Source organism: Sinohyriopsis cumingii, chromosome 8 (assembly GCF_028554795.1).
Source record: "Sinohyriopsis cumingii isolate HCF-2022 chromosome 8, ASM2855479v2, whole genome shotgun sequence".
In the NCBI taxonomy this organism is placed as follows: Eukaryota; Metazoa; Mollusca; class Bivalvia; order Unionida; family Unionidae; genus Sinohyriopsis; species Sinohyriopsis cumingii.
Genome location: NC_142968.1, coordinates 6556881 through 6580819, shown reverse-complemented (window position 1 = coordinate 6580819; position 23939 = coordinate 6556881). Strand labels below are relative to the sequence as shown.

At 35.9% G+C, this 23939-nt stretch overlaps 1 protein-coding gene and 1 long non-coding RNA gene across 5 annotated transcripts in view; one reads left to right on the top strand and one right to left on the bottom strand.

Annotated features, from left to right (window-relative positions):
- Nucleotides 1–9758, top strand: part of LOC149792907 (uncharacterized) — a 20899-nt gene extending 11141 nt beyond the window's left edge. The window contains exons 3-4 of one of the 2 annotated variants that reach the window (XR_016422672.1): nucleotides 1768–1863; nucleotides 9005–9758. This is a non-coding gene — a long non-coding RNA (uncharacterized LOC149792907). Of the gene's footprint in view, nucleotides 1–1767; nucleotides 2073–9004 lie in introns of those variants that run through there. The other variant, XR_016422671.1, reaches the window with a different exon arrangement.
- LOC149792906 (E3 ubiquitin-protein ligase TRIM33-like) lies at nucleotides 4636–19463 on the bottom strand. 3 transcript variants are annotated; one of them, XM_089966741.1, is made up of 9 exons: nucleotides 19417–19450; nucleotides 16726–16819; nucleotides 14232–14374; nucleotides 13134–13739; nucleotides 12386–12751; nucleotides 11423–11969; nucleotides 10972–11123; nucleotides 10331–10545; nucleotides 4636–8795 (listed from the first exon to the last, which is right to left on the bottom strand). In XM_089966741.1, exons 4-9 carry the CDS (start codon nucleotides 13734–13736, stop codon nucleotides 8708–8710), a joined length of 1971 nt encoding a protein of 656 aa, XP_089822867.1. In that variant the 5' UTR covers nucleotides 13737–13739; nucleotides 14232–14374; nucleotides 16726–16819; nucleotides 19417–19450; the 3' UTR covers nucleotides 4636–8707. The 3 variants fall into 3 exon arrangements, with proteins under 3 accessions (XP_089822867.1, XP_089822866.1, XP_089822865.1); XM_089966740.1 differs by lacking the exon at nucleotides 14232–14374 and having other exon boundaries at nucleotides 16730–16819; nucleotides 19417–19461; XM_089966739.1 differs by lacking the exon at nucleotides 14232–14374 and having other exon boundaries at nucleotides 8608–8795; nucleotides 19417–19463.
- Nucleotides 19464–23939: the final 4476 nt, after the last annotated feature.

Here is a 23939-nt window from a genome sequence, read left to right as displayed (position 1 = left end):
AAATCTTCGTGTGAGTAGGATGTGTTGCCCGTCGTTCATGCCAACGATGGAATTCCATCAATCGCTTTTAAAGAACTAAAATTAATTTTCGTCCTTCCATAAGACTAACGGATACAAGTGTGATGTCTTGCCAGGAAAGCGTGTCGTTTATCTTCTCTTTTTCATCATCTTGTCACTTCTCCTTAACAAGGTCCAGCAACCCATCATAAGAAAGGAGCAAATATTTGCAACAACGGTCCTATCAGCATGGTTAGAAATCCTCCTTGTTTAATGAGCACTTGTTTCTTCTTCTGATTGATCTGCGTTTTCTTTCTCACCATTTAGCGAAGAACGTAACCATGTGGCACCGTTCCTTTCAAAACTTACAAACAGCATTCACAAACTATATTGATAATTTCTTTGGGTGCTTTCGTCGATGATTTCTTTGGATGACAGTGTGAACTCTGTGACATAGTTGTGTCAGTCAGGAAAAATTGAAGTGTCGTCCCAACTTAATTAAATCTTGGCAGTTCTTGTTTAGACAAAACCTGTAAACATTGGAAAAGGAAACTTTGGCAAGAGAGACCGTTACAGATCGAGATTGGTTTCTTGAATAAAGGATAGTTCTGTCGGCAGTACATGTCTTTTTGATGGAAGTAGTATGAGGTCAGGATGTTATGAGCACAGTTCCATACTTTTCCATCAACCAAGCTGGTTTTCGCTGTTGTAACTCTTCCAAGTCGAAATTTAATAACCCGCTTTTGGTACTCCAGATTGTTTTGAAAAATAGAATACCATTACTATAATGAAACCTCCAGCAACGACAATTTATTTTACTACGTCGAAAATTAGTTATGTTGCTTGCAGAAATAACCACGATAAGATCATGATGTCATGAAACAAAAACGGATAAAATAGCTAAACAAGGATTAACTAATTTCGATGAAAAGAGATACTGTACTGATGGTATAAACACACTCGCCCTGGGTTACTATAAAACACGCTTGTAAAAAAAGTTTTCAGTTTATTCAGTAGTATGAGGGGGTATGCTAGATTTTGTATGAAGCAAGCAGCATAGCTAATTTTCGACGCAGTAAAAAATGTCATTTCTGTAGGTGTCATTATAGCAGTCGTATTCTATTTTTCTAAACAGTCTGGGTTACCACAAGAGGGTTATTAAATTTCGACGTAGAAGGGTTACAACAGCGAAAACGAGCTTGTTTGATGGAAACATTTGGAAATGTGCTCATAAACCCCCCCCCCCGTTACCTCATGATACTATGGAGATATTTTATTATTGTTGTTCCTTTGTTTCTTCTTGTCTCTCCTTTTCTAGGTTGCTTGGATCTTTAGCCTTGGCATTATGAATTTATTTTTAAAAGTGAACAAAAGATGACATTTCCTAAATGGATCACTGGTAACTGGTTTCAAATTGACTTGGGTTTTGTTTTCTTTTGGGCGGGTGGAGGTGATTATCTATTATAAAATCAACCGTATGTGACAAAGTTACTTTATGTTTTTCATTTAAACGTATTGTTTTATGTGGAATGTGCATGATGCCTTGTAGTAATTTACGTATAGTAATTGACGTGCTGTTAAAGTAAAAGATCGTAACAAATCTTTTAGACTAGCTTCTAGCAAATGTTGACGTACTTGTTCATTATTATTAGTGATTGATGGCACAGAGTGCGTTAATTAATTTTGAATGAGGATGAGATTGAAAGGAAGGCATGTTGAATACTGTCAGAAAGAAAAAAGTGAATGTTGTTTTTATCATTCTTTCCACAGGCAAATACGAGGAAGGTGGATCTGCAAATGACTGGACAACCTTCTTTACACCAATCCTGACACAAATTCGAAAGAAATGTCAAATAATCAGGAGTGGTAGGTGTTAAATCGTGGAGCATGTGGCGATTGAGTGGCATCGTCATAAACATAATATAGCCATCGTGTTCCTAATTATTTGACCAAGGATTGAACTTAATTTGTGTCTTGTACTTTAACATAACACCACATAATGTGAATTGGAACTCTACTCTGTTGATATAAAATTCAAGTAATGCAAAAAATTAATTTAAAAAAATACCTGCTTTTGATGATATCCTTTTGTTTAAACCATGCTTCAATTTCTTCCCTGTCTTCTAACATGTCATCTAAGATGGCAAAATGTATTAAACTAAAGTCAAACACGATGCTATCGGCTTCGCGAGGAATTTCTTTTACAAAAGAAACTGATTCCCATTGATTTCTTTCACTAATGTGTAACCCGTTAATAATTCGTTTGCAATAACCACTGTTACAACTGTATTGTCTTAACATAATTACTTGAAAAGGGTAAGAAGCAACAGACTTTGTAAATGCAACAAATAATTTATTGCTATAAAATGCAAAGTGAAATCTAAATTCGCAAATAATTACTTGAAAAGAGTGAGAAGCAACAGACTTTGTAAAATGCAACGAATAATTTATTGCCATAAAATGCAAAGTGAAATGTAAATTCGCAAATAATCCTAGAATTAACACAAGCCCTAATGATTAATGTTCTAAATGAACTTTAGCGGTATTCCAAAATATTTCCAAGGCTGAAAGTGTTGATGTGCCTGAAACTGCCTGTGTCGTAGTGATATGTCAATAGTCTTTTCTTGAAAGAGAATAATGCAATGGAAGAATATATCTTTATTTGAATTTCACTATTAACCAGGTTTTTTAATTTCCAAGAATGTTATTTTTGTGTACTGTGAATTTCCAGAGAAGAATAACTCGAATTAAATATGTTGAATAAATAAGTTCCAGCACAAATGAATTGCTGGACACAGCAACAGTAACCTGATTCTGATCAGTGTTACGTATATCTGATTTAATTTATTTTAATTTTATTGTTCGTTTGTCAGCTTTTAAAGATTTCTTATTCTATTACATGCTATACTTGTTTACGTGATTTGGAAATGTTTTCCAGAACATAGTTTGACCTTGATAGTTTATTTGGTAAACACTTAAAGCTGACCTAGTTCCTGACCTTAAATCTTAATTAGTAACAGCCACGTAAACAAGTTCGTTTTTTATCTATTTTTTGTGTAAGAATAATAAGAGTGAGATCGAGGCTGTATTGAATACGTGACCCTATGCTTGTAAATAGTTTTAGTCAAGTAAATAATGTTTTTTTTCTCAAAGTAAAATAATTGGTTTTTATCAAGGTCATACTGGGGCTACGTAATTATTGTATGTAAACATGATCACGTGATCCTTTTTTGCGCAATCAGGCATTTCCAAAATTGCGCATTGCTTGGTTTAAATAGTGACGTTTAGAGCGAGATCTCACAGTCTCGGCTCAATAACGTTTGATGTCAAGTCGTTTCCTTCTGTTGTAGCCAGTTTTAGAATTATATGTTAATTATTCTTCATATTATTTGGATTCTAAAAGATTAATTCTTTTCTCTGGAAATATTTTTGTGCTCGTACAGAATTCTTGAACAAAAACATTTTTTTTTAAAAAAAATGGGATTTCCAAAATCGGAGGATTATTTATTGTGTTTCTACACGGAAATGTATACAACAATATTGAACAGGATACAGCATATGACATTGCCTTCCATCTTGGTTTCTTCGTCGGGACTTGAACTTGAGATCATTAGAACATTTCATTATTAGGACTTCTATAATTTTATTCGTGGAATATTCTTGGATTATGTTTGGATTTGATTCCTGAAACCGTAAGTTCTTATTTTTCATTTCTAACGTATTTTCCAGGGAAATAAATAATTTGTTAAATTTTTCAAAGCTTGTTTTCACCCTTTCTTGTGTTACTGTTTATTGGAGCCTAAACACGTAACATAAGTTCAGATTGTACAGCATGATTGAATAACTTCTTGATAAACAAGACTGTAAGGTCTGTTAATAAATTTATGATATAAAATGTGGCAAACAACAGGTAGACCCGGCATTTCATAGGGAATTTCTAATGGTCTTGACTCGGCATTTCATGGGGAATTTCTAATGTTCTTGACTCTGATTTAGATATACAACTTCTTACAAAAATGAAATCAATGAGTCAGGTAGAAAAAGGACTTGATTTTGGACATTGGCAAGTCCAAAATACAACCATCCAACTATATGTAATTAGGCTGGCGTGACAAAAGAAAAAGTATTTATATTTCAGAAACATAAGTTTTTTCATTTTTCATCAATCGAACACTTCCATGGCACAGTTACCTCTTATTTCCAAGTGTCGAACCCACGACGTTTCTATGTACATCCTGCTAGTCGTATATATGATAGTGTACATAACGAGCCACAGAGAACTCTTAGTAAATATGAGATGTCGACTAAGAGAAAGTAATCTCTTATTCACATAGACGTAGAGAACTATTCACCAGAAATAGCACCACTTTTAACGGAATTAGTGACTTGTGCACCGATAAAGTTATTTTGGACATATCTTTGCATTTATTGTTCATATATTTGCCACAAACTATCTGTTGTTAAAAGAATCCATGAAATGTAGTCACACACACACACACACACACAGACACAGGGAGAGAGAGAGAGAGAGGAATCGGTTATTTTAAAAGCACTTGGTAATCCATTAAGTCTAGAACACTGTCACTGACTTCCTTCCATTGAATTTGGTGTAACACTGATGACAGAAATCGATGCATGGCAAGTTTCATGACGTGTTTAATCTTCTGAAATCATTCAAATAACAATGAATAAGTATATATGCCGTTTCGAATGCACTTGTTCTTGCATTTCACTTGCATCAGTACAGTATCTGTCAATGCGTTCTCGCATTTCTATTTGTTGATTCTGAATGTGCCCTTTACGTTGGTCATTCTAAAGAATGTCTTTTCTAAGGAAATAGTCATACTTTTGCCAAACGGAGTCTGCTTGTAAATCATGCAGAAGAAATTATATCACTAACTCACGCATCTTACATTATGAAAAAACATAGTGACGTGATGTGTCTTTAAAAAGTGGTTTTCTTTTCAATCCTGTAAGACTTTGTCTTTAGGAGTTGGGAGTCGTGGCACTGAAACTCTTCTAAGCTGTGGGTAGTTGATCCACATCTGATCATTTGAACACATTCAGGTACTAATTGTTAAAACGTTTATGTCATGTCAGTTATTCTTGCGTTTTACTTCAATCCATACACACACCCCACCCCCAGTAAACCTGTTTTCGCAGCTTCTAACTACGAATTATCTCCGCTTCAAAAGTATCCAATCTAAATAGCATACATTGGAATGAAGATTTCAACAACACGAAGACCATCTGCATCGTTATACCTTTATATACCCATTCGTGAATTTTCAAAACACAATAGAACCACTGCACTTGATTTCATTCACCCAAGAAGCTAAATCCTGCCTTGGCTGAAGATTGGTATTGGGTTCTTCCAAACATTTAGGCTATTTCTCTTTCAACGTCAGAAATCGATTTTCAAAATTAAGACAGTAAGGCAAAGCAACGGGAAACATATATTCTTCTTTGTTTTGTAAATCTCGATGAACTCATAGTTTCAATCGTGGCTTGTGAGTACATGGGTAAGTCATATATTTCGAATCGGCAAGGTCGTATTACATCGCTTATGTCGCAGAGTACAACGTTACGCTCGAGTTCATTGATCCTGGAGTTAGCAGTGGGTCGATCACATGGTACTAACAATGATCTTTCCATCTTGGAACTCTCACTTGTTTATATTGAAACCCCATACCAAGTTCAAGTCATACTACTGTTGTTGTTGTACTAGTAGCAGTTGCTGCTACTGCTGTTTGCGTCTCTGTAGTGGTCATTGATGCATTCATTTAAGGCTTAGAAAGTCATGGAATATTGCCGGTAGCAGTTTTGTCACTTTTAGTCTCGTAGTCACTGTTACCTTGACCTTTAAGCGTTTGATTGCAAATTCGATAGGGTTTTTTCCTAACGCCTAGTACAAGTCATCCACAAGCATTGGTACCTGGATATGACGGACGACTCAAGTTCTTGTGCGGAAATAAATCAGTTAAAAATGTTTGGGCCGACATCATAAGATAATATGCTCTCCCAAAAAGGCAGGCGTATAAAAACATGTTCAAACGAAAATCTCTGCAGCGCCGGCAAATGCAAGTCTTGTCTGCAGGTGTACTTATATTTTGTGTTTGAACACTATCGTTTTGTTTATTGACGATACTTACAGATTTTGCATTATCATATGCCAAGGCATTATTCATTTCATTGGCAAGGAAAGTTCCAGAATAATGTCAATAATACACATTCAATTAAATTCGCATGAGAAATACGTTTACATAACGTTGGGATATCTAAAAATAAGGACGATTTAAGAAGATATTTATCTGCACGCAAAAGAATTTTTAAATTTAAAATTCGATATGGTTATTTTTTCATCCGTAGAGTTCTTAATAAACTGCACAGCCTGAATTCACGAATTTGGCATGAATATATCTGTGTGCAGTTGAATATTTCCGAATCGCACCGATTCCCGAATCAGTCAAGAATGATTTCGGAATCACCTTTACAGAAAATATATAAATAACATTACCTAATGGAAACTAAACTTCTGGAAGGTTCAAGATGTTTACGAAATAAAATCTTAGTTATATTTAGCAGTCTGTTGCTAAAAATATAAAATGTGCAATAAACAACATATAGACTCGGCAATTCAAAAGGAATTTCCTGTCACGATACAGATCCGTATTACAACAAAACCAAAATCAGGTTAAAAATAACTTCATTTGGGGCAAGGTAAAGTCCAACATACAATGTCACATTATCAATAGCATATAAAGAAATTTAACAAAATTTAAAAAAAAAAAAAAACCCTAACAAACAACAAAACTTAAGTATACACAACTCTCTCTCTCTCTCTCTCTCTCTCTCTCTCTCTCTCTCTCTCTATATATATATATATATATATATATATATATATATATATATATATATATATATATATATATATATATATATATATATATATATATATATTATTCCCGATTTGGGGGAACCAGGTGTCTTTCTTTAAAATTACTCCTTGAATGATTATTATAATTATTATTATTATTATTATTATTATTATTATTAAAAGCCCCCATTTTATGCATTACTTCCCTACATTTCATATTGATATACTAATTACATGAAAATATGTATTATTATTATTATTATTATTATTATCATTATTATTAAAGTATATGAGGCTTTCATTAATAATAATAATAATAATAATAACAAGAAGAAGAAGAAGAATAAAAGCCCCTATCTTTAGCATTACTTCTTTACATTTCATATTTATATACTAATTACATGAAAAACATCTTTAAAACTATTTCATTGATATCTATCAGTTATTATCTAATTCACCATTCTATACTTTCTTGATCACAGTTATAGAACGGACTCCAATATAATGACAACTTGTTCTGTTTCAAATGATTCACAAAATAATTAGAAGACAATTCGACATACTTTATAGCAACATGATCACAGCAAAGAGATAATCTGGCTTCATGATTGCATGTTTCAATTTGGTGTAAACTTTTAATTGTTTACAGCAAAGTTATAATCTGGCAATATGATTGCATGTTTCAGTTTGTTGTAAAGTTTTAACTGATTACAGCAAAGAGATAATCTGGCTTCATGATTGCATGTTTCAGTTTGTTGTAAAGTTTTAATCGATTACAGCAAAGAGATAATCTGGCTTCATGATTGCATGTTTCAGTTTGTTGTAAAGTTTTAATTGATTACAGCAAAGGGATAATCTGGCAACATGATTGCATGTTTCAGTTTGTTGTAAAGTTTTAATTGATTACAGCAAAGAGATAATCTGGCAACATGATTGCATGTTTCAGTTTGTTGTAAAGTTTTAATTGATTACAGCAAAGGGATAATCTGGCTTCATGATTGCATGTTTCAGTTTGTTGTAAAGTTTTAATTGATTACAGCAAAGAGATAATCTGGCTTCATGATTGCATGTTTCAGTTTGTTGTAAAGTTTTAATTGATTACAGCACAGGGATAATCTGGCAACATGACTGCATGTTTCAGTTTGTTGTGAAGTTTTAATTGATTACAGCAAAGAGATAATCTGGCAACATGATTGCATGTTTCAGTTTGTTGTAAAGTTTTAATGCAAAAACCTATTCCAGAGATTATTTATCTTTGTATACCATCTATCTAAGAAAATCAAGCGTTATAATCTAGGAGCTTATGTGTTTGCTTCCTAAAAAGTTAAAATACATCATGTCAGAGACATAAAATTCAAATTGATATAGATTTTTTTTTTCGTGAAATATTACATTCTTTAAACACGGTATTTGTTTAATCGCATATATCCTCTCTGTCTCTTTTAGCGGTGTTACGAATTGGGGTCAGAACAATATGTATTATAAAGCAATCACTTATTTCTTACTTGCTTTAAAGTTACATACTCTTCATGTAATAATAATGAATTTTCTTGCTTCAGTATCGACATTACAAACAATTTCTTCTAAAAGTTAAAGGCAGACAATGTTCGACTTCCTACGCTAACAAACGCAGATGAAATACTATCTTTTCTCCGGAAGTATCAATTTCAAGATGGCCAACCTAATCGACAACATCTAAGGCATCGTTTTAAAACGTAATTAAATGACTGATCGACACGAATTATAAATTTTACTGTTAAAATCATGCTTATAAATTTTTCAGAATGATTGACAGTTTCGCGGTAAAATTAAATAGGGATATGGCTCATCTCTTCATTTAGGAAGGTCAGCTTCACTAACTCCTTTGGCAGCCAGTTGCCCCAAGACTTGATCCAGATAGTCGGGATCTGGGTATCCAAACCTAAAAGTGAAAGTTCATAACATTTTAAGCTACAAACTATATAACAATTTCGACACATTCAAATATCTACAGTGGAATATTAACTTAGCAATGATGACCATATGTGCATGCTTGTGTGTGTGTGTGTGTGTGTGTGTGTGTGTGTGGTGAGATATAGGAAATGATTGCTGAAATATTTTCTTATCCGAAAATGTATTCTTCTGTTTTAGCATGTGAAAGTTCGAGATTTCCCAACACGATGCTTGATAAGCATCATTTGCGAGTTGGAGACGGACAGTGTAAAATAGTTTACAGAAACTGAGTTTGTGCAACAAATAGCTTGTACTTTTGTGATCCGCCTACGAGTGCAGCTGAGGTGACTCACAAAATTGGCGTGTGGGTCGGTGGGGTGCTGACAAGTGGGTTTAATGTTCCAAGCTCCAATTCAAGAGCGAATTTGGTTTGCGATGAAAAAGCAATTTCTTTTCCAAAGTAAATATCGTATATCTTCTATCTCGTGGTACAAAAGAACGATACATTTTAATTTGTGGCATCTCCACTCGTTTAAATATCACACCTTTGTATCACGTCATTAAACATATCCGGTGTCAACGTTGGAAAATAAGTCGTTCTGGTTTTATTATATGCTGTTTATACTCGCGTGTAAGTCGAGTCAAATTGTTATCTATACAGACCCAGATCTGCCGCCTCATAAGGCACCGCATATCTGGGTATATGCATGTTATTAGGAATAATCAGTAGAACAACTATATATCCTGATCTACGAGCCAATTATGCAACGGCTGATCAGGTTCTATTTCTTGCCTAGCCTAAAGTTCTCTTAAGTCGCTATCTTTACGACAAACATCTCAATACAATTAAAGCTGATGCGAACTTACAAAGGTGGTGGAGGTCGACAATGAGGTAAAACTTCAAAGAATCGATAAGGAGCAAAGTTATTATATAATAACAATACATTTTTATTGTACTGCCTCAGTATTAAATATATTTCATCGTGCGATACAAAAAATACTAGTGATGTATTATGATCCTCAGAATATAGTATATGAAGATTTCATTATTAACAATATTATTATTATTATTATTATTATTATCATCATTATTATTATCGCTATTATTGTTATTATTATTATCATTATTATTATTATTATTATTATTATTATTATTATCAATATTATTATGATCATCATCATTATTATATTATTATTATTATTATTATTATTATTGTTATTATTATTATTATGTTGTTGTTGTTGTTGTTGTTTTGTTGTTGTTGTTGTTGGCTTAACGTAACTTTTGGCACATTGTTGATTATACCATGCTGAGGAACTGTTAGCTAGGTAACTTTCCCAAGGACACATTGAGGCAGCCGCCTTAAGAACTGAGCCACGCGATCTGCATTCAACAGAATTTTCAAATAACAGAAGAAAAATAAAATCTCGATCTATCAATTACGTCATGAAAAAGGGACAAAAAATCCAAACAATTAAATACAGATATTTGTACAAATATGACAAATTTATGTGAAGCCTTACGTCGGCGGTCCTCCATGGCGGTTCATTTTGGGCTGAACTCCGTTCCATACGATACAGTTCTCACCTACTGCGGTTTTAGACACAATCATAAACAACAGCTTCTTGTCAAACGCCACTTTAAGTAGTTTTGTAACTTTCTGTCCCTTGTTATTGTCCGGTAGATAAGCTGTCCATTTTGCCCCACTGTACGGCTTCATGGGGTTAGGGTCGTCTTCCTGAATGATACATTTCGTTATAGATTGACAATTTATTTAATCTTTCCATAAACGCAAAGAAATGAAAATCTCCTCTGATTATAACAATAAGACAGATTATTAACATAAGTCATTTTCATCTTGACCTTTCATTTTGGAAGTTCGACTGTGATCTGACTGTTATTGTTGCCATGTGTTATTTTTGCTATGTGTTTTTGTTGCCATGTGTTATTGTTGCCATATGTTATCAAACAAACCCAACATTTACTGCATTAACATCCACACTAAGCCTCATTAATTCAACACTTACTGTACCTGGCAATAATGTTTTAAACAAGTGGTGGTTTCTATCACAGAGAGACAGAGTGAGACAGAATGAGAGATATTTTGAGAAAAGCGATTTATTTCCTTAAATTATTCTCATTAATGACTTCAATGAATTCATACCTTCTGTATGCCACCCTGGAATGCGTAAGTGATGACGATAGTTCCACAACCTTCGTGTCCAGGGAGACTTTGGGTCGCCTCCACCCGTATGTCCATAGTACCCGGAGGCTGTTTTCCCGCCACAACTTTCCCATTCATTTTGGTTGTTGAGCCTGTCAGTATGACAACGTTATAATTGTAGAATGAATAACAACTAGCATAAAGACTAGTAATAAAGTTCGTAACAGCTTTTGGGCTTGTATTGCAAGCTAAAACCGTCGTGCTAATAGGGCGCTACAAATAAGAGAGTTATAACGTGACAATGAAGAAAAGGGTAAATTAGTATTTTTTCTACGTCTATATAAGTTACACTGAACATGTTTCAAATATACTGACTTGTTAGAATTAGGAACACCAGGAAAGCACAACCCAACGGTATGCTAAAATACATTAAACTATTTTCGAGACATACCTGCGGAATCCGCTTTGGTCGATTTCTTTTTTGGTGGGGTTTCTTTTGTACGAGCGGCTTTATCTTCTCCCGCAGCACCTGATGTGTTATCTTTGATTTTAAACTTCAATTTCTCTCCGATCTCAACCCCACAAACATAAACTTCTGCCATGAAGTCCCCAGGTTCATCTCCAGTCACTTCTTGAATAAAGGCTTTCTCTTGCTTGGAGTATACAGCAGTATAGAAAGGAGTCATTGGCTGCGAGGACTTATCCAAAATTCTAACTTGTACATCGGCCTTCTCGCCTGGGAATGGTCTCTTTCCGTGATCAAACAAGGAAACTTTGATAACCTTGGATGGCTGACCAACTAAGCCATCACAGGTCTCAACTGCGCTATGTGCAGGGTAGATATCAAAACTATCGACGTTTCCCAGGCTAAAAGCGTGCTTTTGAAACTCGGCACCCATCTGGGATGCTCTAAATACCATGTTTGCTGTTGCATGGGGACATTGGTCGAAGCGTCTGGCATACAAATTCTCGTGTCTTTCGTTGATTCGTCCGTGAATCTGTGAAAAAAGACGGTTATGGGGTTAAAAATTATGCAAACGAAATTCAACAATACACTTCCTTCGACTGCATCCAAATGTCATATGCATGGAAACTTAATACGTCTCTTATAATAGCAATAACGTGCAAAGAAAGACGTGCCATTAAGCAACAAAATAAACAAACACGAGATGAGAAAAGGGAATGAGAAGGGAAAATAGGTCAGGCGGAGTATTAGAAGCGGAGGTCGAAGCCGAAAATGAAGTGGACGAGAAGAAAGAATAAATTACAGTTGATACATTTTGCGACAGAAAATATTTCCCCCACAAGGTGAGCTTTTGTAGAAATGAGAAACGAGGAGAAATGTATTGTATACAACATCATACAAAAGGATTAATGACCTATCAATAGTAACTATTTGTTTCTTTCTACTCACCTGTAGGAAGGCAGTTGGACTGTACCCACTCAGGACACCGTTAGTGAATGAAATAGAATCACTCATCTCAGCCTTGAATTCCTCCAGACAAACTTTCTGTTGACTTAGAGTCTTCATCTTTCCCTCACAGTGCTGTTTGACCAATTGTATCAGTTCTTGCTCGCGCCTGTCCAGCATCTTTCTGCAGTTGTTGAAGGCTGCTTTGATGCTGTCCTCTAGTTTCATAGCACACACCTCTACGTTGAGAATCTCACTTTTCACCTCGAACATCACCCTCCCCACTTCCTTTTCATTTTCTACCGCTCGTGTCAAGATTTCTTCTGTTTCTTTCTTCTCCACTTTATATGTCTCGTTTACATCCTTTATCTGCAAGAAAAAACCCAAACAACAAAGCTGTTTATATTTTCTCCAGTTACAAAAGACTTACTTAACATAACATATATAAGCAGACAGGAGCACAAGTGTCAGAGAAATTCATTGTTGTCTGTCGAATATTCGATTTATTTACTTTCCATATGTTCAATACTCTTTGATTCTAGCAAGATAACATAAAATATACATTTCAAACACTAAATTTTAAAGATACGCAAAACCTTGGGCACACTTTTTCTTCGGAAACTATGGCGAACAGTCAGAGCAAATGTTCGAGAACAAGGTGTTCCTATTTTTTGCATAAGGATATAACGCACGGACGGAATTATATTTGAAACGGTAAATAAAGATGAACTTAAAATATTTTAAAACTTACTATATGTCCGTTAGTCTCCTTGTGTTCCGTTAGAGCGCACAATGTGCATATGGGCTGCTTGCATCCATCTTTGTAGCAGTAGAGATCCAGTGTATACTGATCATGTCCGGATTTCTGGCATTTCAATTTCCCGCTGAACTCTGTCAGGGACATACTCTGCAAGGTCTCTAAGGTAGACACGGAATGAGACTTCGTCACTTTGGTAACCTGATGTGCAATCGTGCAGTCGTTGCAGAGGAAGTCTTTACACTCAGAGCATCGCGAAACAGCTGTGTCTTTCTCACACTGGGTGCACTTGATTCCGGTGCTATGGGTTCGTACGCTCACGAAGTCCAGAAGATCTCGTCTAGTGTTGTCCTTCCGGATGACGTTTAGGTCATTATCGGGAATCGCACTGATGTCACTGCAGAGTGGGCACTTGACTTTCTCCTCCTTCACCAGTTTCTCGAGACATGCATAGCAGACGGAATGAAGACATGCGAGGAGTCGTGGGTGGTGGGAGGTTTCATCAAACTCCTCTTGGCAAACGCAGCAAGTCAGAAACCTTTCCTTGAGCTCTTCTACGTACTTATGATCGTTACTTGGGGCAGGAGCCTCAGCCATTGTCTGGTGAGAAAGAAGACAAACTTTGGTGGATGATAATCATTATATATGACAGGAGTATAACCCCAAACTATCCCTTTACCAGGTGGATTGCATACTTTGTACTGCTCGGGCACTTCGCACAAGCCAACAACATTTAACAACAAAACCCGATTGTGTAGTGCAAATGCGAATAATCGACTGCTCAAGGCTGGTGTCTTCTTAAGAAAGTATTGTCGACACGACCCGCAGTAATTGTACCAAGGGTACAATACCGTGTGAATTACCGTGTTTCAGAGAATTATACAACAGAATTATATTTTGATGACATGTAACGTCCGTCGGAAGGAGTGTGTAGTTTGGATTTTTAACGTAGTCTTTTCAAGTTATGTCATATCGCTACGATGTCTGCAGTGTGGTAGTGTATAGTGATGTATAGCATGCCACAGACATAAAACATCATGTTCCACCCAGTCACATTTTCCTGACACGATGCCGACCAGTCTTAACACTTACCTCTTAAAATGCTGAGCGCCAAGCGAGGCAGATGTAGGTATGACTCGTTTGGGATCGAACCTTCTACCTCCTGCATCTGAAGCTTAAGCTCTAACCACTTTGGCCAATCAAACACAACATAGCACAAACAACGGGATCCTTCGCTTAAATCAAGAAGACTTAGAGATTTGTCAGTGTCAAAATGATTGTATTTTATCATCTTTATTTATTTAAGCAATATTTCAAACAGCCTGACATAAAATCCAACACCAGCAAGTATCGATTTTAGTTAGATAATGTCACCCAAATTTACTGCTCCTTTTAAAGACCCTTTGTGTGTCATATTCATATTACGCCAGCGAGGATTGATTTATTTATTGTTGTCGTATCTCTACATTGTTGGATTGGTGCCTTGCGCTACAGCACCAGATAGTTGGGATTTTTTGTTGTTGGTCTATTTAGTGTTGTCATGTGACTGGGTTTGTGCATAAGAGATATACTACGCCGGACTCAAGTGCATTTCCTTGATTTGTGCATTTTTTTATTGTAGCATGTTACTGTGTATTTTATGCATGTAGATTAATACCGTATGTGTGACAGGCATGATTTTGTGTATTACGCTTTGTTTGTCTTTGATGTCAGCGCAAGATTTGTTAAAGCTTGTCATTATGCATGTCGACGTTAGTATGCATGTAGACGTTATTATGCATGTCGACGTTATTATGCATGTAGATGTTATTATGCATGTCGACGTTATTATGCATGTAGACGTTATATACAACTTATCTTCTCGTCTCTTAATAACTGTATTTCGCTTCTTTGAAAAGTACGTTTTAATCACGTTAATTTACAAGGTACTATATCCACTTTTTTGCTACGGCTTCTGCGTGAACAGGACATGTACGTCTGCACACGGCTCAGCCAGCATACGTGAGAAGGCTTACCAGTAGCTTCTGGTGGGTCAGCAGATCATCCAGAATTTGACTCAGCCAAATACACTGGCCTATACAAGTTTGTGACGAGCACGAACGATTCATTTGATTAAATTAAGTTCGTATGTGTTTCAAAACCCAGTCCCTCTAGTAACAACTCCAGTTTGCAAAGTGAGGGTTATGTTTCCTCTTTAATTAAGTATATAGTCAGCATTGGAAACGTTCTTGTCCTAATTTCACCAAGAAATTACTTCGATTACTTTGGTCAGAAACGCCCGTCAGTAAACAGCAGAAGAACGCCCACTCAGTAAACAACACGGAATGCCCAATCAGCAAACAACACAGAATGCCCACTCAGTAAACAACACAGAATGCCCACTCAGTAAACAACAGAGAATGCCCAATCAGCAAATAACACAGAATGCCCACCAAGTAAACAACACAGAATGCCCAATCAGCAAACGGCATAAGCGTAACCTTTAGCGTGTGTGTGTGTGTGTGTGTGTGTGTGTGATTTGGATTTTTAACGTAGCTTTATCAATTTTTCAGTCATATTGCTACGATGTCTGCAGTGTGGCGGTATATAGTGATGTATAACATTGGGGCATCATGCCGCAGGCATGTAACATGATGTCCCACGGAGTCACATTATCCTGACACCAGGCCGACCAGTCCTAACACTAGCCTCTTAATGCTGAGAGCCAAGCGAGGGAGCTGTTAGTACCATTTTTGTAAGTCTTTGGTATGACTCGGCCGGGGATCGAACCCACGACCTTCCGTTTCCGAGGCGGACGCTCTAACCATTAGACAACCGGAGCAGTCGTAAACTTTAGTCGAATGATCAGTAATAAATAGTTCATTTCTAAAGCTCATAAGCTTATATACGAACATCTATTCAAGGTTTGTTAGATTACTATATACTTTTTGATGTTGTTACGTAAGTAAACAAACATGCTATGCTATTCCTGTTATGTATCGAGTTTTGTAGAGGTATATATTTTATGCTTGAACAGGTTCTCGTTAGTTTTACATACATGCCAGAAATTGGTGACCACCAACATAGTAAAAGTAATAAATGGCCGTAAAAGTTCTAAAAGGTTAACTGTGCTTATTGTCGTAATACTTAATTTTCAAATTCTTCTGTGTTTATTGTAATAGTAATCGATTTTAAGTGCAAAACTTGTATTCTCTCTCTCTTTCTCTCTCTCTCTCTCTCTCTCTCTCTCTCTCTCTCTCTCTCTCTCTCGATGGATGGATGGATGGATGGGTGGATTTAACTGGTCAGGAGTTGTCTTTAAACAATAAACTGTGTTATGTCACATGTGTTGTTTTTACTATGCTGTGTGTACTTCGTTCCTTTCTAAGGACAGCTCTGGTAGCCTAATGTATGTATATATATATATATATATATATATATATATATATATATATATATATATATATATATATATATATATATATATATATATCACATACACGCACAGCAAATACAATAATATAAACCGAACTCTTACTCATACACACACACGCACACACACAGACACTGAAAAAGGAGCAATGTAAGGAAGAGAAAATGTACTCACTCACTCAAACAGTCAAATATTCTAACACGTTTGACCATCCAGTATAAACACGCACTTTCGATGTCTTGAAATCTTTTACCAAGTCTGGCTTGGGCTGGAATGAAAGTGAAAGTGACATTTAATAAGGTTGAATATATGGGACTAACATACATCTTAGTTTTAAAATTATGTTTCTATTTATATTACTTCAATAGTTCAAATGGATAGACTAAGCATATGATGTTAAAAGAAGCACGATGTCAATACAGCGAAATCCTGTCCTTAGCGACTACACCTGAAAAGAGAAGAAAATAGCTTTTTTTGACAGGGTATTGCTTAAAAAGGGTTAATTGCCCCAGTATTTTGTACTAGGAGAATTAAAAAAAAGTCTGTTTAAGATTGTCTTTGTTTGATTGAGGTGACCTTTAAGGTGGGTAGGACTGCAATTGACTACATCCTACAACCAAATAACTAAAGTCGACAAAGGTCATTAGGTGGTCAATAAAGCGGCAAAATGGTAAATTTATAAATATGACCATTCGAGTGTAATTGGTACTATTTAATAGCTAGAATATGTGCTAACTGAATTAATTAGTCCGATAAATCGACCCCTTAAATCTGTGTTGATGGTGTCAGACGATGAATGGGTCTGATGTTACCTGTTCATTAAAATGTGTAATTTTGCTGCATACAAATCATTCCGGAACAATCCTGCGTACTATTTAGACGCATGTCGGTAATTGGTAACAACGATATCTAGCGCGAAAATCAAAATGGTCAGATGACAGATGGTTGTGCTATTACACGTGGATTTACAAGTCACCAAACATAGGATTTGCTCCGAAAATACAATTTACATGTCACCAAAAGAACCCTTCAGCCGACGATAGCTCCTCAGCCACGGAAAATACTGGTAAGTATATAAAATGTACACCGATGTGTGTAGTCAAAATTGGCTGCAAATAATTGCAGCTTTTAATAAATGGGTAATATCAGCCCCTAACCAGAAAATCAATATCATCATGGGTGAGGGGCTAATTTATCGGCCTATGAATTTACTTGCCTATTTATAGCTTTCTCAGGATTCAGTGATTATTTGTTAGCTATGGGAGTCGGTGTTGGGAACATATTTCTCAAACCGAGTAATTATCTAATTTCTAGGAGCAAACGCCATCATGTACAGTACTCTAGAGACTTTATGGTAGTATGAATTAGTTTCGTAAAATGCACCCTCCCTAATCCCCTTACCTGGTGCATTCTCGAGATATTATATTTTATAGAAGTTTAGCAAATTTGAGACAGGAATATATCTTTGTGTTATGTATTTTGGTATTGTTTTTGTGACGCATGTCGTAGGGTTAGGGTTAGGTTTATTGATGCATAAGCAAACAGCCGGTAAATACTTTAAAATTGTCTTTAAAATTTGTATGCACCTCTAGTGACGCACTGCCCGCATATAAAGGGACCATTTGTTTCTCTTACACAATCAATAGTAAAATATTTGATGTAAAAGCTTTAAGTAAACTTGCAAACCGAGTCGAAATTAAAGGTCATGGTCAAAACTTAAGGGTTTCTAAAATTAGTGTTTGTGTGTGTGATTTGGATTTTTAAAGTAGCTTTAACAATTTTTCAGTCATATCGCTACGATGTCTGCAGTGTGGCAGTTTATAGTGATGTCTAGCAACGGGGCATCATGCCGCAGACATATAGCATGATGTCCCACCCATTCACATTATCATGACACCAGGCCGTCCAGTCATAACACTTCTTAATGCTGAGCGCCAAGAGAGGCAGCTATTAGTACCATTTGTATAAGTCTTTGGTATGACTCGGCCAGGGATCGAACCCTCGACCTCCCGCATCTGAGGCGGCCGCTCTAACCACTAGGCCACCGGAGCGGTCTTTCTAAAATTATACTCCCACTAAAAATGAATAAACTAAACAAAAACACTTGCAATTTAATAAAATATTTTATCGAAATAAACATTTTTAAAAAGAAGTATATATCTTGGCTGAATAAATACATTATTTTTAAATTTTAAAGTATATCCATCAAATAGTTTCATGTTCTTTCGTACAAATAAACATTTACTTGGATTTATATATTAAGCACGCAAATTCTGATGAGAAATAAAATCTTTTCTAAAAATCATTAAACTATTAAAAAAAAGATGCATCAGAGAAATCGCTTTAATAAATTCAGCGTTACTAATAGTAGATTTCCACATTAACTAATTCTTCGATCTTCAGCAGAATCTTCCTGTCAGGTCACACCTTGAAAGGGAAATAACTCCTACAGGAGATAAGTGTGACGTACATGAAATCCATATATGATAAATTACCGGGTTTACCAGTAACCTAAGAAAGCAGAGTATATCAACACAGAATATTAAATCATGTGAAATATCACAAGCTGGATTTTGTCAAGTATTGGATTTATACAATGATCACATACCTGCATTTTAATTGTTCGTATTATATTCACGGCAACAAGTCGAAATTATTCACAATTAAGGTCAATCAGAAAACGAAAGTAAAATTATATTATTCAAAAGCAACAAAACTGATTTTTCAAAAATGGTGATCCATACAAGTGTATAAAAGTAAAATTGTAAGTTAATTTAACTATGACTATAATTCTTAAATCAATCAAAAGAAACGAAAGGCACGTATTGTTGCAGTTACGAATGAGGACAGTCGGTGAGTACTTACCTAACAGAGGTACAGCTTAATTGTCGCAAAGAATGTTGGGATAGCGCGTGACTTCTGAAGCTATTTATATCTCGATAACCAGTTCTAGTATTCATTCTGAGAATGTCATTTAATCTCTTAAATAAATAACATACTCTCAGGTTACTACAAACACAGGATCAAGACACGATACAATCCGAATGAGAAAAAATGAAGAATAACATGAAAATTCAAAGCTAAAGGATAGGAGACGAGTATAGTGTAATTCGTTCTCAAAATTATGATTTTTAGAATGCATCGACTATTGCCTTTATTGTGAGAAAGGCGAACAGTTTATTTAGTATTTGTATTCGTAGAGGCTGTGTGTGTGTGCATGTGTATGTGAGTGTGTGTGTGTGTGTATGTGCGTGTGCATGTGTGTGTATGTGAGTGGCGGGGGGGCGCGTGCGTGCGTGCGTGAGTGTGTGTGTGTGCGTGTGTGTATGTGCGTGTGCATGTGTGTTTATGTGAGTGTGTGTGTGAGTGTGTGGGTGTGTGTGCGTGCGTGTGTATGTGTGCGTGCGTGCGTGTGCCTGTGTGTGCGTGCGTATGTGCGTGTGTCCGTGTGTGTGTGTGTGTGTGTGTGAGAGAGAGAGAGAGAGAGAGATTAACTTTATAAAAAAACGCTTGTCAAAAGGGAGGACTATGAATTGTTATACCTTATACTATAAATTTTTTCCACGTGCATTTTGAGGTTACTTTGGAGAGAATTTACTGTGATCGTTAGTCATGTTTAATTGATAATAATAAAATGTAAGGAATAATCTGATTGTTTTTCACGTAGAATGTTACCAGGTAGTTATACCAGTAACATTTCCAATCTCTCTGTGCATACATATTTATCTTTTAAAATGGTTTCAATTTAGCTTCACGTGTTAACACAAGAGAATGCTTTAAAGGAATATAATAACTCTTTATCTATTTTGAAAAGATAGTGGAAAGGATTCTGTACCACCTGAAAACGGGGAAAAGATGTGTCATTTTTTAAACATACATAAAATCAATATACAAATAAATAATAACAACTTGGACCTGTACAAACTGACCTGTGTTTTGATACGTGTTGTAAACATTATTATTATTCTTGTAAATATTATTATGAATGAGAGGACCCGCTATACATGAACTGTGTTGTCATCTTAAGAAACTTTAAATCGGGCTTTACTAGGTCTATCCATTCCTAAGTTATAACTTCAATGTAATTAAGTCGATGTTTTAATGTATGCTACTTAACAAGGTCAATTGGTTTGTTGCAAAACAATTTCGACACACACACACACACACACACACACACACACACACATGCGTGTAAAAACTGAAAACGAATATTTCAAAGCTTGTATCGAAATAGTCTAAGTGCTTTTGGCTCTTATTTACTCCGTGTTAAAGAAAGGCATATAGAATACATAAACAAAGATATAAAAACACATAAACAAAGAAGAAAAGAAGAAAGAAAAAAGAAACAGCACAAGAAAGCGTTGAAGTTACGTAGCTTAACATAATCGTGGGTCTAAAGTAAGTCTACTTGAAAATTATAGATTATAAATAGAACTCCGAAGATACAATGATAACCTTGGTAATATTGACCAATGTAAAGAAAAGCAGTAGCGACATCTGTGTTTTGATATAAACTGGTAGCGCTGTATGTTGTATATCTGATTAATCATTACTGCTGTAATAGCAGTAACATTAACAATAGTAGTGCGATCAAAGTATTGCAAAAGCAATACTGTAGTAAGTATGGGCAAGAGAATCAATAAAAACACTAATTAAACGAACTTTTTTCAGAAGAAAAAAAAATACGTATTTGAAATAGATACTTTCTATATTTTCATTTTGGTACTCCCTTGAGAACTTTTTGGTTTAAAACGTCTAATTTTGATGTTAGCAAGCGGAATATCCTGTAAGATTCCTTTTCTTTCTTTCTAGGTTCTCAAACTCCATGCGTTTGACGTAATTGCAGTTAGTATAACAGTATGCTTTTTCATCAGAATATCAGGAAGTATGAAATGGGATTTTTTTTTTCTCTTACAAAGATATCAGTCTGAAATGAATGTGGAAAATAAAGATCGATATCTTATTTTGTAATGTAAAGAATTAAAAGGTGAGGCCATTAAAATGCGTCCATCCCAACCCAAATTGAACCGTCGCGCGTTCTAGATGGTTGCCAATGAACCGTCCCTACCAAATGGCCTGTAGAGGTCGCACGTAAGAGGCATAGCAATGTGTGTGTGTGTGTGTGTGTGTGTGTGTGTGTGTGTGCACGCGCGTGCGTGTGTGTGATTTAGATTTTGAACGTAGCTTTAACAATATTAGTCAGTTACACAAATGCCAATTATAAAAGGCAGCAAAGGTTGCTGCAACTATTTGGCTAATTTTACCAAATTAAATGTGGTCGTTGTGTGCCCCAGGAAGCTCCTAATGGGTGTTCTAACCTTCGAGAAAAGAGTGCTAACTTACGTATTTGTGCTAAAACTGTGTTGAAACTGTTCGAAAGTCCAATTAATTATACCAATTACTTCGATTAGCAACGACCTGAAAACACGACGATTATTTGTGATAAGCAAAGTATTACGGGAGCATACCTCTTACGTTTCTCTTTGGTACTTGTTTTGGTGTGGTTTCTCTTGCATGAATACCCTTATCTTCTCCTGCAGCACCTGACATGTCATCCTTGATTTTAAACATTAATTTCTTTCCAATCCAAATAGCACAAATTTCAATTGCACACACACACACACACACACACATGATTATTAGATTATATAGCGATATGTACCTCAGCACACACATATACACAAACGCACACAAACGCGTACACACAAACCAGATGCACCTTACAAAGCAAATACAAACACAATGCCTGGATCGATCTAGAAGTTGAAGATACCAAGAAATAGTCGAGGTAAATTTACTCATTCGTGTGGTCAAATATTTGAACAGGTTTGACCCTGCAGTATAGCGCACAATTTTAAAATTCTGAACTCTTCTAAAATAATGAAGTTGACACTGTAATATGGTTTAATAGCTGAGACTATCGTACAAATATTATCAAGAGGTACAATGTTAAAACAGCCAAAGCTGTCTTTGCGGCCTCCTTTAGGAAGTGAGAAAAACAGCCAAAGCTGTCTTTGCGGCCTTCTTTAGGAAGTGAGAAACACAGCCAAAGCTGTTTTTGCGGCCTCCTTTAGGAAGTGAGAAAACAGCCAAAGCTGTCTTTGCGGCCTCCTTTAGGAAGTGAGAAAAACAGCCAAAGCCGTCTTTGCGGCCTCCTTTAGGAAGTGAGAAACAGCTGTCTTTGCGGCCTCCTTTAGGAAGTGAGAAAAACAGCCTTTTATAACATATTACTCCAAAACGCTGAATTACGAAAATATTCTATACTCATGTATTGAAAACCTGTACGTCTAAGGTATGTATTAACCTTAGCTTGTTCTGTAAACCCGATTTTACTGTAATTGACAACATTTATTCACCAACTATTCATGACAAAGGTATTTAGGTGGTCTGTATAGCAGAAAGGGCAAAGTATTAGTTCGTGTGGGATTGATATCTTTCTAAATTTGGTTTTGTACATTCATTATTATATATTCTGTTTTTCATACGATTGACCACACCCTTCGAAAGCTCAGACGTACGCAAACTATAGTACACACTTACAAACACTTGATAAACATCAGTCTTATAGAACTATTGCAGTAGGAAGGATTTTTTATTACCTTCACTGGATGTCAACAAGTGAGGATAATAGTTGAAACCTACACATAAAATAAAATGGCAGCTACTTTCTGTACATAACGTAGGATAGAAAAGGTTTTGGTGATTCATCCATTTTCATCATTGTTGCATAAGGAATGTCTGGTTATTATCACCTGGAAAAGATAACAACACTTTCTTGACAAGGTTCGTGGAATACTGATGCACGAAGAATCAGCAAGGAGGAGCAAACATCACGCACTTATAAGCAGATGTGAGATCATCATAGTTAACGAGACTACCAGGATGATGTGAGATCATCATAGTTAACGAGATTATCAGGATGATGTGAGATCATCATAGTTAACGAGACTACCAGGATGATGTGGGATCATCATAGTTAACGAGTACCCCAGGATGATGTGAGATCATCATAGTTAACGAGACTACCAGGATGATGTGAGATCATCGTAGTTAACGAGACTACCAGGATTACGTGAGATCATCATAGTTTACGAGACTACCAGGATGACGTGAGATCATCATAGTTAACGAGACTACCAGGATGACGTGAGATCATCATAGTTAACGAGACTACCAGGATGACGTGAGATCATCATAGTTAACGAGACTACCAGGATGACACGGTAGTATAAGCCCTGCTGGGTAAATTTAACAATCGACGTGACGTACTGACGTGTTACGGATGACTAGACTGTAATGGACAACTTCCATCATCAAATAATTGATACATTTTGAGCAGCTTGCTGTCTTGCTAAGGAAACAAAATGTCCCACATTTTCTGTACATCG